This window comes from Salvelinus fontinalis, chromosome 34 (genome assembly GCF_029448725.1).
Source record: "Salvelinus fontinalis isolate EN_2023a chromosome 34, ASM2944872v1, whole genome shotgun sequence".
NCBI lineage: Eukaryota > Metazoa > Chordata > Actinopteri > Salmoniformes > Salmonidae > Salvelinus > Salvelinus fontinalis.
This window is the reverse complement of record NC_074698.1, coordinates 15354383-15367777: the sequence shown is the minus strand read 5'-3', so window position 1 is coordinate 15367777 and position 13395 is coordinate 15354383. Positions and strand designations below refer to the sequence as shown.

At 45.0% G+C, this 13395-nt stretch overlaps 1 protein-coding gene across 3 annotated transcripts in view; it reads right to left on the bottom strand.

The window, feature by feature from the left end:
- The window catches only part of LOC129833254 (caskin-2-like), a 94113-nt gene that overhangs the window by 32214 nt on the left and 48504 nt on the right, over window positions 1-13395 (bottom strand). For all 3 annotated transcript variants that reach the window (XM_055897701.1, XM_055897703.1, XM_055897702.1), the window contains exons 4-7: window positions 9314-9411; window positions 5377-5522; window positions 3755-3850; window positions 1853-1983 (exon numbers count right to left, since the gene is read on the bottom strand). In XM_055897701.1, the coding sequence (XP_055753676.1) occupies window positions 1853-1983; window positions 3755-3850; window positions 5377-5522; window positions 9314-9411 (471 nt within the window). The remainder of the gene's footprint in view (window positions 1-1852; window positions 1984-3754; window positions 3851-5376; window positions 5523-9313; window positions 9412-13395) is intronic.

The following is a 13395-nucleotide window of genomic DNA, read 5'->3' as shown; positions in this document are numbered from 1 at the left end:
CATGCTGATGTTGGCTTAGTTCTGTAGTTATTATCTGAACCATTCTGACATCGGATCGTCATCCTAATGTACCCGGAACAGGAAGTTATATTTTTGTCAATGGCTTTTATAGTGGAGGGAGAGGGGTGTGTCTGAAAAGTTTGTAACCCATGTCTCTTCACAGGGGCGGGCCACTGGTTGAGCAGAGGCCAAACTTATGAAAACCCAAATCTCTCATTTGGAAGATAAAATTACATTTCATCTCTTCACAAATAATTTCATATTCAAACATTTGAATTAAACAACAATTCCATGTGAATCCGATACCTCTGATATTTAGACTTTCCACAGTAGAGTTTATGTCATTCTATCATTGATGAGAATGTGTCAGAGGGCAACCGAACTGACATAATATACCTTAAGTACCACCGCATATGTTCAGTTGGTCGGATTACCAGAATATAGTTCATTTCCCCCAACTTCTGATGTTCCCAGAATCTCTATGTTAACCAAGGGGTTTTCTTATGTCACATCAGTTATAGTAGGGAGAGGGAAAAAGGGGGAAAGAGGTATTTATGACTGTCATAAACCTACCCCCAGGCCAACGTCATGACACTAGTTGAAACAAAGTAACTCCACTAAGAACACTTGAATAAAAAATAAAAAAATGCGTATAGCGTACAGTAACATAAACTAATGAAAATGCTATGGAGTTCTTTGAAATGAAATAAAAATCGTATTCTAATGTTACCCAAGGCCTTCATAAACACAACCAAATTATTATTTTTGCGACAGCATATATAAAAAGTATGAATTACGCTGTTAGAATGTTGCAGTCAGAATGCCTGCTCATTAGCTTGAAGGCGGGGTCCATCGAGGCCCAGCAGTTCTAGTGTTAACAGTCTGGTCCCAGCTACTACTGATAAATCAGCAGCCACATCTCACTGGCAGATCTGGGTCACATTGGCAGCACGGCAGCCTCACACCAGAGAGCCTCCCTCTCCGTCTCTCTCTCCAGTGTCTTTCTGCATATCCATCTCTCTCGCTCTCTCTGCCTGGTGACAGACTGCTGCAGCTGTCAGTGAAACATGGGAACAGGGCTGCAGAGTAGACCCCCTCCTCCTCCCCTTCTCTATGGCAGGGCCCAGGGTGACCTGGGTGTCTGGTACTGGACTGTACCAGACAGACTCTGATGTAGGTCTCCATGGAGGAACTAGGGGACTGTGGCCCCCAGTGGAGTAGACATTGGACATTTTATAGCCTCCCAGGTAGTCAGAGCAGAGATTGAGTTACTAAATATATGGCGAGATCCACTTGAGAGAGAGAATAAACACATTCACACACCACAGTGTTCCAGAGGGTGTGGAGACAGAGCATGTCTGATGGTTCTTGTCTTGTCCATAGTACAGTGAAGAGGAACAGGAGGAGGGAAGGAGAGAGGGGTGGCAGAGGGTAGACCCATTGGAACCATTTACTGTCCTGCTGAGTCTCCCAGCACACCAGTACCAGATCAGTGACTGTGTTGACCCTGTCAGACCCCTCAGACCCCTGTCCACCTCAGAGTAGGTGTTCAACCACACAGACCTGTACTTACCAACCATGATCAATCATAGCCTTTCATTAGTATGGGACAAATTAGAGGAATGACAGGCAGAGGATTAAGACCAACAAGAAAATATCAATCTATCAATGGGCACTGTACACACAAATCATTATGGTCTGAATCGCAGCCTGACAAACGTGTACACAAATCTGCATTAACACTTGACATCATTGACATCAATGCATGATTTATACAACACTTATTACACAATACGAGTTTTGCGTACGTTTCACAAGTTCAGATTGTGAAAAACAATAGGAAGTCTCTTACCGGATGATGTCCTTGTGTCCGTTGCGTGCGGCGAGGTGCAGCGGAGTGTTGAAGCCTGAGTCTGCAGGTTCCTTACTATTACCCTCTAACAGAGCCACCACCATGTTACTGCTCAACAACAGCTGAGCAACCTGACAGGAGGGAGGTCAAGAAAGTCATAAAGCCATGGAGACAGAAGAGAAGAGAAAGGGAAATTGAAGGAGCGAGAGAGAGAGAGAGAAGAGAGAGCGAGAGAAGGGGGGGAGAAGAAGGGGTGATAAAGAAAAGACAGGGTGATGAGTACAGGCTTCAACTGTTACCAACATATGTACATTTCATACACTGTTAGGACAAGGGATAATGCACACACACACGTTTGAAACCTTTAGGAGTCCTGTGATTTGACATGGGAGGACCCACAGGTGAGTGTGAGGTAAAACAGGAGTGGCCCAGTGGCATAAACAACCCCACACATCTGGCCCACACTGGATGACAACTCAACACTGACTACTGCTGCTGGGAGACTGGTCTGGGACAGAGGACAGGAGGAAACACAAAGGGACAGAGAGGAAAAAGGAGAGAGAGAAAGGAAGAGAGGAAAAAGGAGAGAGAGAAAGGAAGAGAGGAAAAAAATGAGAGAGAGAAAGGAAGAGAGGAAAAAGGAGAGAGAGAAAGGAAGAGAGGAAAAAGGAGAGAGAGAAAGGAAGAGAGGAAAAAGGAGAGAGAGAAATAGAAATAGGGAGGGCCTCGCCACACCCTGGCACCCCAACACAGCAGCTGTAGCCCAAAAACACACACACACACACGCACACGCACCCGCACACACACACACACACACACACACACACACACACACACACACACACACACACACACACACACACACACACACACACACACACACACACACACACACACACACACACACACACACACGGTGGAGCCAGTGTCAGCATTCTAAATCAATCCTGGTGGACAATAGTTACAGGCTAACTCTCTCAAGTCTCATTTAACAAACACACAAGCACAAACAAAGCTGACCAGCAAACCTTCCAGTAATAGAGACGGACTTGCCAATACTTCCTCTCCAGCCCACATCCAGATAAATAAGAATGAAAGACAAGGGGATTTTCCAGCCCAGTAGGAGAGGAGAGCAGCGTTCACAATGAGTGTGTGTGTGTGTGTGTGTGTGTGTGTGTGTGTGTGTGTGTGTGTGTGTGTGTGTGTACACTATTACATCACCCTGGCTTGGTTCGGCTTCACACTGTCCTATCCAAACTAAACGCTGCTGCAGCACTATTTGGGACCAGGGACTTTGATTGAGGCAGCGCACAGAGTTTGAAATACACTCACATTGGCTTGGTGGTATTTGAATGGCTATAGGAACTGACAAATTCATATACAAAGCTATTGTGCGCTCAGGGAGAGAGATGTTCCTGAAATTGTCAAACTGGTTTAATGATGCAGGCCTAAACTGCCCAATTCACCATTAACATAGTAACCAAATGTACATTTGAGATGGAGAGTGTGAAAAATGAGTGAGAATAACTGTGCTCAAGGGAAAGAGAAAGAGAGAGAAATGGAGAGTAAAGAGGGAGAGAAAGAGAGGAGAGAAATGTTTAGAGAAGTAAATGTGCTCTAGTAAGAAAACCAGCATGCTCAAGGATGAGAGACTGAAAGAAAGACAAAGTAAAGAGTGCAGAAGTGAGATGTATTTGATGGAAGAGGAGCAGTTGTGACAACGCAGTCCATCCCAGCTCCAGAGGGGCTGTATCTGTCCAGCTGTGACCACTGTCTGTCCAGACTAACACAGGCCATGACAGAGTTACATCACTTACACTCCCACAGCAGGCTGCAGCCCCCCTGTATGTCTCTGTAAAGCCTGGGCCAGCGGTGGGGGAGGAGAAACACACACAGTCTTACCTTGACTCTACCGAACTCACAGGCCAGGTCTAGGGGGGTCTTCTTGGTTTTGTTGATCAGACAGGGGTTGGACTGGTGCTGCAGCAGCATCTCAGACTGAGAGAAACAGACAGACAGGGAATCAACACAAACACACATATTAACACACACACACAGACAAGATCAAATACCATATACACACTGTCACCGGGGCCATTAGAGGAGTAGGTTATGTTATGTGGATGTGGTCATGCAGATAACATTACAACACACATAGCCAGGGAGATGATGTCAGATGTTTCTATCAGCACCTGGTGCTGCCTGCCGTATCCAAGGACACAGAGTATTTGGTGAAAACAGACAGTCCATTAGCCCTGGTCATTCTGCTCTGGGAATACATAGTAGACTAGAGGACCGGAGGCTGTTACAATCAAATGGGACTTCATGGTCTGTGCAGACAAATGCTTTTCACACAAACTGTGGTCCTAAAAGGCTTACAAATCAATTAATGTGGCGTAACCTAAACACATCCTAACAATGCTTGTAGGATAGTTCCTGATCTATTTCCCAATTATTTGAATTCCATTTCGTTCGTTTTTTTCTTTGCGCTCAATGCGCAGTTTCTCTAAAGATAAATCAGATCAAAGCTGAACTGTGCAATGTAGTAGGGAGTTGTAGTTTCCAACGGGCCAATATTCTACATAGTTCAGCGCAGGAAACATGGGTAGTTAACTACAATGACCATAATCCATTGCATGCCTACTTGTCCCGTCTGTGTGGGGCATACACAGAGGGAGTGCGCAATTTAGAGCAGTTGCGCGAGGTATCTCTACCTGAAAACGCACCATCTACCATCATGGGACTTTTATTCATTGTTTTATTCTTTGTTGTTAAAGCGAAAACCATGACTTTTAAATAAATCGGACCGAAACCAAACCGGCGTATCACTCAGCACTACAGGGGGTGAGACGGGGACGGACGGACGGAGGTTAGTAACAAAGACAAGGTTCCTAATCCCCCTAAACCTGATCACCCCAGATCACCTGACTCCCCATCATTACCCCCTCAATCCTTACAAATCCAATAACCCTCATCCTGCCTCGTTCTTCTCTCTCCCGGCCTCTCTCCCTCTCCAATCCAATCACACCAACATGCCTCTCCTCTCCCAGCTTGCTACGTATCCCCTAACCCCTCAATCCCTTAAATGACTGTACCACCAACCACCACTCATCCTACTCTATCCCCTGCCATGTCACATCTGTTTTGGGCTATGGCTGTGATTTGTTGACAGTTTGTTTACTGTTTAAGACTTAAGTGGACTGGCCAAACATGACCACACACATCTAAATCTCAGATAAGTGACCCACAGTAAACCAGTATCAGCTTCGTGGACAGAGCAGCATACATTCCACCCAATCCAGCAGAATGGGGATATCTGTTGACAGTGCTTAACGATGGCTGTGTGTAGAGTCATGCCTGTTGTGTAGAGCTCAGTGTGTGTGTGTGTGTGTGTGTGTGTGTGTGTGTGTGTGTGTGTGTGTGTGTGTGTGTGTGTGTGTGTGTGTGTGTGTGTGTGTGTGTGTGTGTGTGTGTCAGTCTGTCTGTCTGTGTGTGTGTGTGTGTGTGTGTGTCTGTGTACTGACCACGTCATAGTGTCCGTACTGTGCGGCCAGGTGCAGGGGGATGTGTCCATCCTGTGAGACCCCATTGACTCCAGCTCCGGCCCGCAGCAGCATAAGGACAGAGTCAGCCTTGCCCTGCCATGCTGCATAGTGGAGCGGACGCATACCTGCAGGAGGCAGCACATCTATGATCATATACAGTGGCTTGCGAAAGTATTCACACCCTTGGCATTTTTCCTACTTTGTTGCCTTACAACCTTGAATTAAAATTGATTATTGGGGGGGTTTGGATTATTTGATTTACACAACATGCCTACCACTTTGAGGATGCAAAATATTGTTTATTGTGAAACAAACAAGACATTTTCAAAATAACAGAAAACTTGAGGGAGCATAACTATTCACCCCCCCAAAGTCAATACTTTGTAGTAGAGGTCGACCGATTAATCGGAATGGCCGATTAATTAGGGCCGATTTCAAGTTTTCATAACAATCGGAAATATGTATTTTTTTAATAATATTTTTTTTACACCTTGATTTAATCTTTATTTAACTAGGCAAGTCAGTTAAGAACACATTCTTATTTTCAATGACGGCCTAGGAACGGTGGGTTAACTGCCTCGTTCAGGGGCAGAACGACAGATTTTTACCTTGTCAGCTCGGGGGATTCAATCTTGCAACCTTACAGTTAACTAGTCCAACGCTCTAACCACCTGATTACATTGCACTCCACGAGGAGCCTGCCTGTTACACGAATGCAGTAGAAGCCAAGGTAAGTTGCTAGCTAGCATTAAACTTATCTTATAAAAAACAATCAATCAATCATAATCACTACACATGGTTGATGATATTACTAGTTTATCTAGCGTGTCCTGCGTTGCATATAATCGATGCGGTGCGTATCATTGCTCCAATGTGTACCTAACCATAAACATCAATGCCTTTCTTAAAATCAATACACAGAAGTATATATTTTTAAACCTGCATATTTAGCTAAAAGAAATCCATATTAGCAGGCAATATTAACCAGGTGAAATTGTGTCACTTCTCTTGCGTTCATTGCACACAGAGTCAGTGTATATGCAACAGTTTGGGACGCCTAATTTGCTAGAATTTTACGTAATTATGACATAACATTGAAGGTTGTGCAATGTAGCAGGAATATTTAGACTTATGAATGCCACCTGTTAGATAAAATACGGAACGGTTCCGTATTTCACTGAAAGAATAAACGTCTTGTTTTCGAGATGATAGTTCCCGGATTCGACCATATTAATGACCTAAGGCTTGTATTTCTGTGTGTTATTATGTTATAACTAAGTCTATGATTTGATAGAGCAGTCTGACTGAGTGGTGGTAGGCAGAAGCAGGCTCGTAAGCATTCATTCAAACAGCACTTTCCTGCGTTTCGCCAGAAGCTCTTCGCTGTGCTTCAAGCCTATCAACTCCCGAGATTAGGCTGGTGTGTGTGTGTGTGTGTGTGTGTGTGAAATGTGAAATGGCTAGCTAGTTAGCGGGGTGCGCGCTAATAGCGTTTCAAACATCACTCGCTCTGAGACTTGAAGTGGTTATTCCCCTTGTTCTGCATGGGTAACGCTGCTTCAAGGGTGGCTGTTGTCGCTGTGTTCCTGATTCGAGCCCAGGTAGGAGTGAGGAGAGGGATGGAAGCTATACTGTTACACTGGCAATACTAAAGTGCCTATAAGAACATCCAATAGTCAAAGGTTAATGAAATACAAATGGTATAGAGAGAAGTAGTCCTATAATTCCTATAATAACTACAACCTAAAACTTCTTACCTGGGAATATTGAAGACTCGTGTTAAAAGGAACCACCAGCTTTCATATGTTCTCATGTTCTGAGCAAAGAACTTAAACGTTAGCTTTCTTACATGGCACATATTGCACTTTTACTTTCTTCTCCAACATTTTGTTTTTGCATTATTTAAACCAAATTGAACATGTTTCATTATTTATTTGAGGCTAAATTGACTTTATTGATGTATTATATTAAATTAAAATAAGTGTTCAGTCATTATTACAAATAAAATAAAAAAATTGGCCGATTAATCGGTAGCGGCTTTTTTTGGTCCTCCAATAATCGGTATCGTTGAAAAATCATAAACGGCCGACCTCTACTTTGTAGAGCCACCTTTTGCAGCAATTACAGCTGCAAGTCTCTTGGGGTATGTCTCTATAACCTTGGCACATCTAGCCACTGGGATTTTTGCCCATTTTCAAAGGCAAAACTGCTCCAGCTCCTTGGATGGGTCCCACTGGTGTACAGAAATCTTTAAGTCATACCACAGATTCTCAATTGGATTGAGGTATGGGCTTTGACTAGGCCATTCCAAGACATCTAAATGTTTCCCCTTAAACCACTCGAGTGTTGCTTTAGCAGTATGCTTAGGGTCACTGTCCTGCTGGAAGGTGAACCTCCACCCCAGTTTCAAATCTCTGGAAGACAAACAGGTTTCCTTCAAGAATTTCCCTTTATTTAGCGCCACCCATCATTCCTTCAATTCTGCCCAGTTTCCCAGTCCCTGCCGATGAAAAACATCCCCACAGCATGATGCTGCCACCACCATGCTTCACTGTGGGGATGGGGTTCTCCGGGTGATGAGAGGTGTTGGGTTTGCGCCAGACAGCGTTATCCTTGATGACCAAAAAGCTACATTTTAGTCTCATCTGACCAGAGTACCTTATTCCATATATTTGGGGAGTCTCCCACATGCCTTCGGCAAACACCAAACGTGTTTGCTTATTTTTTTCTTCAAGCAATGGCTTTTTTCTGGCTACTCTTCCGTAAAGTCCAGCTCCGTGGAGTATATGGCTTGAAGTCGTCCTTTGGACAGATACTCCAATCCCCGCTGTGGAGCTTTGCAGCTCCTTCAGGGTTATCTTTGGTCTCTTTGTTGCCTCTCTGATTAGTGCCCACCTTGCCTGGTCTGTGAGTTTTGGTGGGCGGCCCTCTCTTGGCAGGTTTGTTGTGGTGCCATATTCTTTACATTTTTTAATAATGGATTTAATGGTGCCCGTGGGATGTTCAAAGTTTCTGATATTTTTCATAACCCGACCCTGATCTGTACTTCTCCACAACTTTGTCCCTGATCCGTTTGGAGAGCTCCTTGGTCTTCATGGTGCCGCTTGGTTGGTGGTGCACCTTGCTTAGTGGTGTTGCAGACTCTGGGGCCTTCCAGAACAGGTGTATATATACTGAGATCGTGTGACAGATCATGTGACACTTAGATTGCACACAGGTGGACTTTATTTAACTAATTATGTGACTTCTGATGGTAATTGGTTGCACCGGATCTTATTTAGGGGCTTCATAGCAAAGGGGGTGAATAATGCACGCACCACTTTTCCGTATTTTTTTATATATTTTTTTAGAATAATTTTGTGAAACAAGTTATTTTTTTCATTTCACTTTACCAATTTGGACTGTTTTGTGTATGTCCATTACATGAAATCCAAATAAAAATCTATTTAAATTACAGGTTGTAATGCAACAAAATAGGAAAAACGCCAAGGGGGTGAATACTTTTGCATGGCACTGTACAATACACATATAAACAAACACAAAACAGACAGACAGTGAGTGACAGACAGACAGACAGACAGTAGACATTTTTGGGTTATCCATCTGAAAGCTGATATTAAAATCGCAATGTGTTCCACAGATGGAACTAATAGAATGTACCAGCTGATATACAGTAGAATCACAAGACAATTTATGCGTCACTAATAAAAACATCACAGATAATATGAATTAAAGGCGAGTCTGTTTGTACTGAGGCACATTTTGCTAACTGGTCTGAGATCTCAAGACAATGTGTGCCACCAATAGAAAACATCAGAGATAATGTCTGTGCTGACTGAGATGATCTCACTGAGACCTGTGTTAGCTGTTTTGCTAGCTGATCTGAGAGCAGGTGATAAATAGTGCGGTGTCTCACCGTTCCTGTCCTTGATGTCAACGGTGGCCTGGGCCTCCAGGAGCACAGACAGCAGGTCTGTAGTTCCGGTCAGAGCAGCATGGTGGAGAGCTGAGAACCTGAAGACAACAACACACAGAAAGATGACCGAGGGATATAGCACAGAGGCACAAAGACAACGGAGAAGAGGAGATGGGAAGATAAGAGGGATATAGCACAGAGGCACAAAGACAACGGAGAAGAGGAGATGGGAAGATAAGAGGGATATAGCACAGAGGCACAAAGACAACGGAGAAGAGGAAATGGGAAGATAAGAGGGATATACCACAGAGGCACAAAGACAACGGAGAAGAGGAAATGGGAAGATAAGAGGGATATAGCACAGAGGCACAAAGACAACGGAGAAGAGGAAATGGGAAGATAAGAGGGATATACCACAGAGGCACAAAGACAACGGAGAAGAGGAGATGGGAAGATAAGAGGGATATAGCACAGAGGCACAAAGACAACGGAGAAGAGGAGATGGGAAGATAAGAGGGATATAGCACAGAGGCACAAAGACAACGGAGAAGAGGAGATGGGAAGATAAGAGGGATATAGCACAGAGGCACAAAGACAACGGAGAAGAGGAAATGGGAAGATAAGAGGGATATACCACAGAGGCACAAAGACAACGGAGAAGAGGAAATGGGAAGATAAGAGGGATATAGCACAGAGGCACAAAGACAACGGAGAAGAGGAAATGGGAAGATAAGAGGGATATACCACAGAGGCACAAAGACAACGGAGAAGAGGAGATGGGAAGATAAGAGGGATATAGCACAGAGGCACAAAGACAACGGAGAAGAGGAGATGGGAAGATAAGAGGGATATAGCACAGAGGCACAAAGACAACGGAGAAGAGGAAATGGGAAGATAAGAGGGATATAGCACAGAGGCACAAAGACAACGGAGAAGAGATGGGAAGATGACGTTTGGAGAGATAGTTCAGTACAGACATAGTATAGTTGAGTGAAAGACACAATTTAGAGGGCATTGGGATTGTTTGGCAATGGGGAGGCTTAGAGGCCAATGGCATTGCTTGTGTCTTTCAACAGTAAACAACCCACCACCAGCACTCAGACAGAGAGAGAGAGACAGACAGACAGACAAACAGAGAGAGACAGACAGACAGACACATAGAGAGACAGAGAGAGACAGACAAACAGAGACAGAGAGAGACAGACAAACAGAGAGAGACAGAGAGAGACAGAGAGAGACAGAGAGACATACAGAGACACATACAGAGAGACATACAGAGAGACAGACAGAGAGACAGACAGAGAGAGACAGACAAACAGAGAGAGTCAGACAAACAGAGAGAGACAGAGAGAGAGAGAGAGACAGAGAGAGACAGACAAACAGAGAGAGACAGACAGAGAGACAGACAGAGAGACAGACAGAGAGAGAGAGACAGACAAACATAGAGAGTCAGACAAACAGAGAGAGAGAGAGAGTCAGAGAGACAGAGAGAGACAGAGACAGAGACAGAGAGAGACAGACAGAGACAGAGACAGAGAGAGACAGATAGACAGAGAGACTGCCAGAGAGCCAGTACTCTTCCATTAGCCCAATAACACACCACAGCCCTGGGCTGTTAGTCACACACTCATCCTCTCACTGGTGACGATTCAATTAAAGTCTGCATGTGATCTGATGGTAAAGTGAATGGAAAACAACCTCTTCAATATGTAGAAAGAGGCCACAATATAAAGCAAAGCCAGGCTCATCCAGAACCCTGCTCTGGGCTGTGGGCTGAGGGCTGTGTTATTGGGCAGTACTGTCGTGTAGAAGCCAGCCAGCCAGTAGTCTAGGATTCACTAGACACCAGGAGACATGAATAACAGGAAAGATAATGGATCTGGAGGCTTTGGCTCAATCAAGACCAGACTCCCCCCATCCTCATCCAGACAGTCTCTCCCCCCTCCTCCCATTTTCTCTCTTTGTTGTTCAGCTTTATCTGTTTTGGGGAGAAAGGGGGGGGGTGTATGGGGGTAGTAAATAAAAAATTAAAGCCCCCAAACTGTGGGAGGGAGGATTTGGCACCCCCACCATCATGTTTTATGAGTGCCATGACGTGTGTGTGTTGTCGGGGCATGCCAACACAAAGTGTGGCCTCTAGAGGTGACTCAGCTCAGAGGGGAAGAAGGACTCAACTCATCAGGATGGTGAGTAACAGTCCTGCCTCCAGCACCACCGTCAAGTCCAAACACCACAGATATAAATCTCCCCTCTCACACACACGCGCAGGTCCCGGCCGCAGCCACAGCCTGCAGCCACCACCATCCACATGGAGAGGAGAGAGGGAGGAAGCTGCCAGAACATAGTATACTGTACAGCACCCTAACCATAAATAACCAGACCAGAGACATGAGAGACGGCCTGCACTCTAGAGAGACAGCCCGTACTAGAGAGAGACTGCCCGTACTATAGCGAGAGACAGTCGGTACTATAGCGAGAGACAGTCGGTACTAGAGAGAGACAGTCGGTACTATAGAGAGAGAGACAGTCGGTACTAGAGAGAGACAGTCGGTACTAGAGAGAGACAGTCGGTACTAGAGAGAGACAGTCTGTACTAGAGAGAGACAGTCGGTACTAGAGAGAGACAGTCGGTACTAGAGAGAGACAGTCTGTACTAGAGAGAGACAGTCTGTACTAGAGAGAGACAGTCTGTACTAGAGAGAGACAGTCGGTACTAGAGAGAGACAGTCGGTACTAGAGAGAGACAGTCTGTACTAGAGAGAGACAGTCTGTACTAGAGAGAGACAGTCGGTACTAGAGAGAGACAGTCGGTACTAGAGAGAGACAGTCTGTACTAGAGAGAGACAGTCTGTACTAGAGAGAGACAGTCTGTACTAGAGAGAGACAGTCGGTACTAGAGAGAGACAGTCGGTACTAGAGAGAGACAGACGGTACTAGAGAGAGACAGTCTGTACTAGAGAGAGACAGTCTGTACTAGAGAGAGACAGTCTGTACTAGAGACAGTTGGTACTAGAGAGAGACAGTCGGTACTAGAGAGAGGCAGTCTGTACTAGAGAGACGGCCCGTACGAGTCAGCCTGTACTAGAGAGAGACAGTGGGTACTAGAGAGACAGTCTGTACTAGAGAGAGACGGTCTGTACTAGAGAGACGGCCGGTACTAGAGAGAGACGGCCCGTACTAGAGAGAGACGGCCCGTACTAGAGAGAGACAGTCTGTACTAGAGAGAGACAGTCGGTACTAGAGAGAGACAGTCGGTACTAGAGAGAGACAGTCTGTACTAGAGAGAGAGACAGTCGGTACTAGAGAGACAGTCGGTACTAGAGAGAGACAGTCTGTACTAGAGAGAGACAGTCGGTACTAGAGAGACAGTCTGTACTAGAGAGAGACAGTCGGTACTAGAGAGAGACAGTCTGTACTAGAGAGAGGCAGTCTGTACTAGAGAGAGACAGTCTGTACTAGAGAGAGACAGTCGGTACTAGAGAGAGACAGTCTGTACTAGAGAGAGGCAGTCTGTACTATAGTTCTACAAGGTGTTTTGGAATAAGTGGTGCCTCAGTGGGCATGTAGCACTTCCTTTCTCTCTACCAGAGGGAGTTGTGTAATATGAAGGGAGGCTGGGGGGTTCTGCTGTGTCTGGCTACAGTAACCGACAGGGCCAGGATCATCTCTAAGAGTAATGGAATAGAATGAAAGAGAGAGGGAGGGAGGGGGAGGGAGGAAGAGAGATTCTAATCCCTCTGTTCAATCCAGCAGCCTGACAAGAGGTGATAAAATCATCTCACATTCAAAATGCATGTGTGAGGAGCATCTCTGCAAACAGCCTAGTTATCAGGACAGCTTCTAAAATCTAAATAAACCATGTCTGTCTATTGGTTGATAGGAAACATGTTTGCTCCAGTCCAAAGTCTATGGAGGGACAACAGAGTAAAGACAAAGGCCTACTGTAAAGATGGAGGTATTTTACACATATGACAACGCAAATAGAAAGGTATCAAGTTTGATGATGCGATAATAAATACGGCTTACCTGGAGGCTTCTTAATTCATTTAATAGAGTATCATAGACTGATCTTACCATTATGT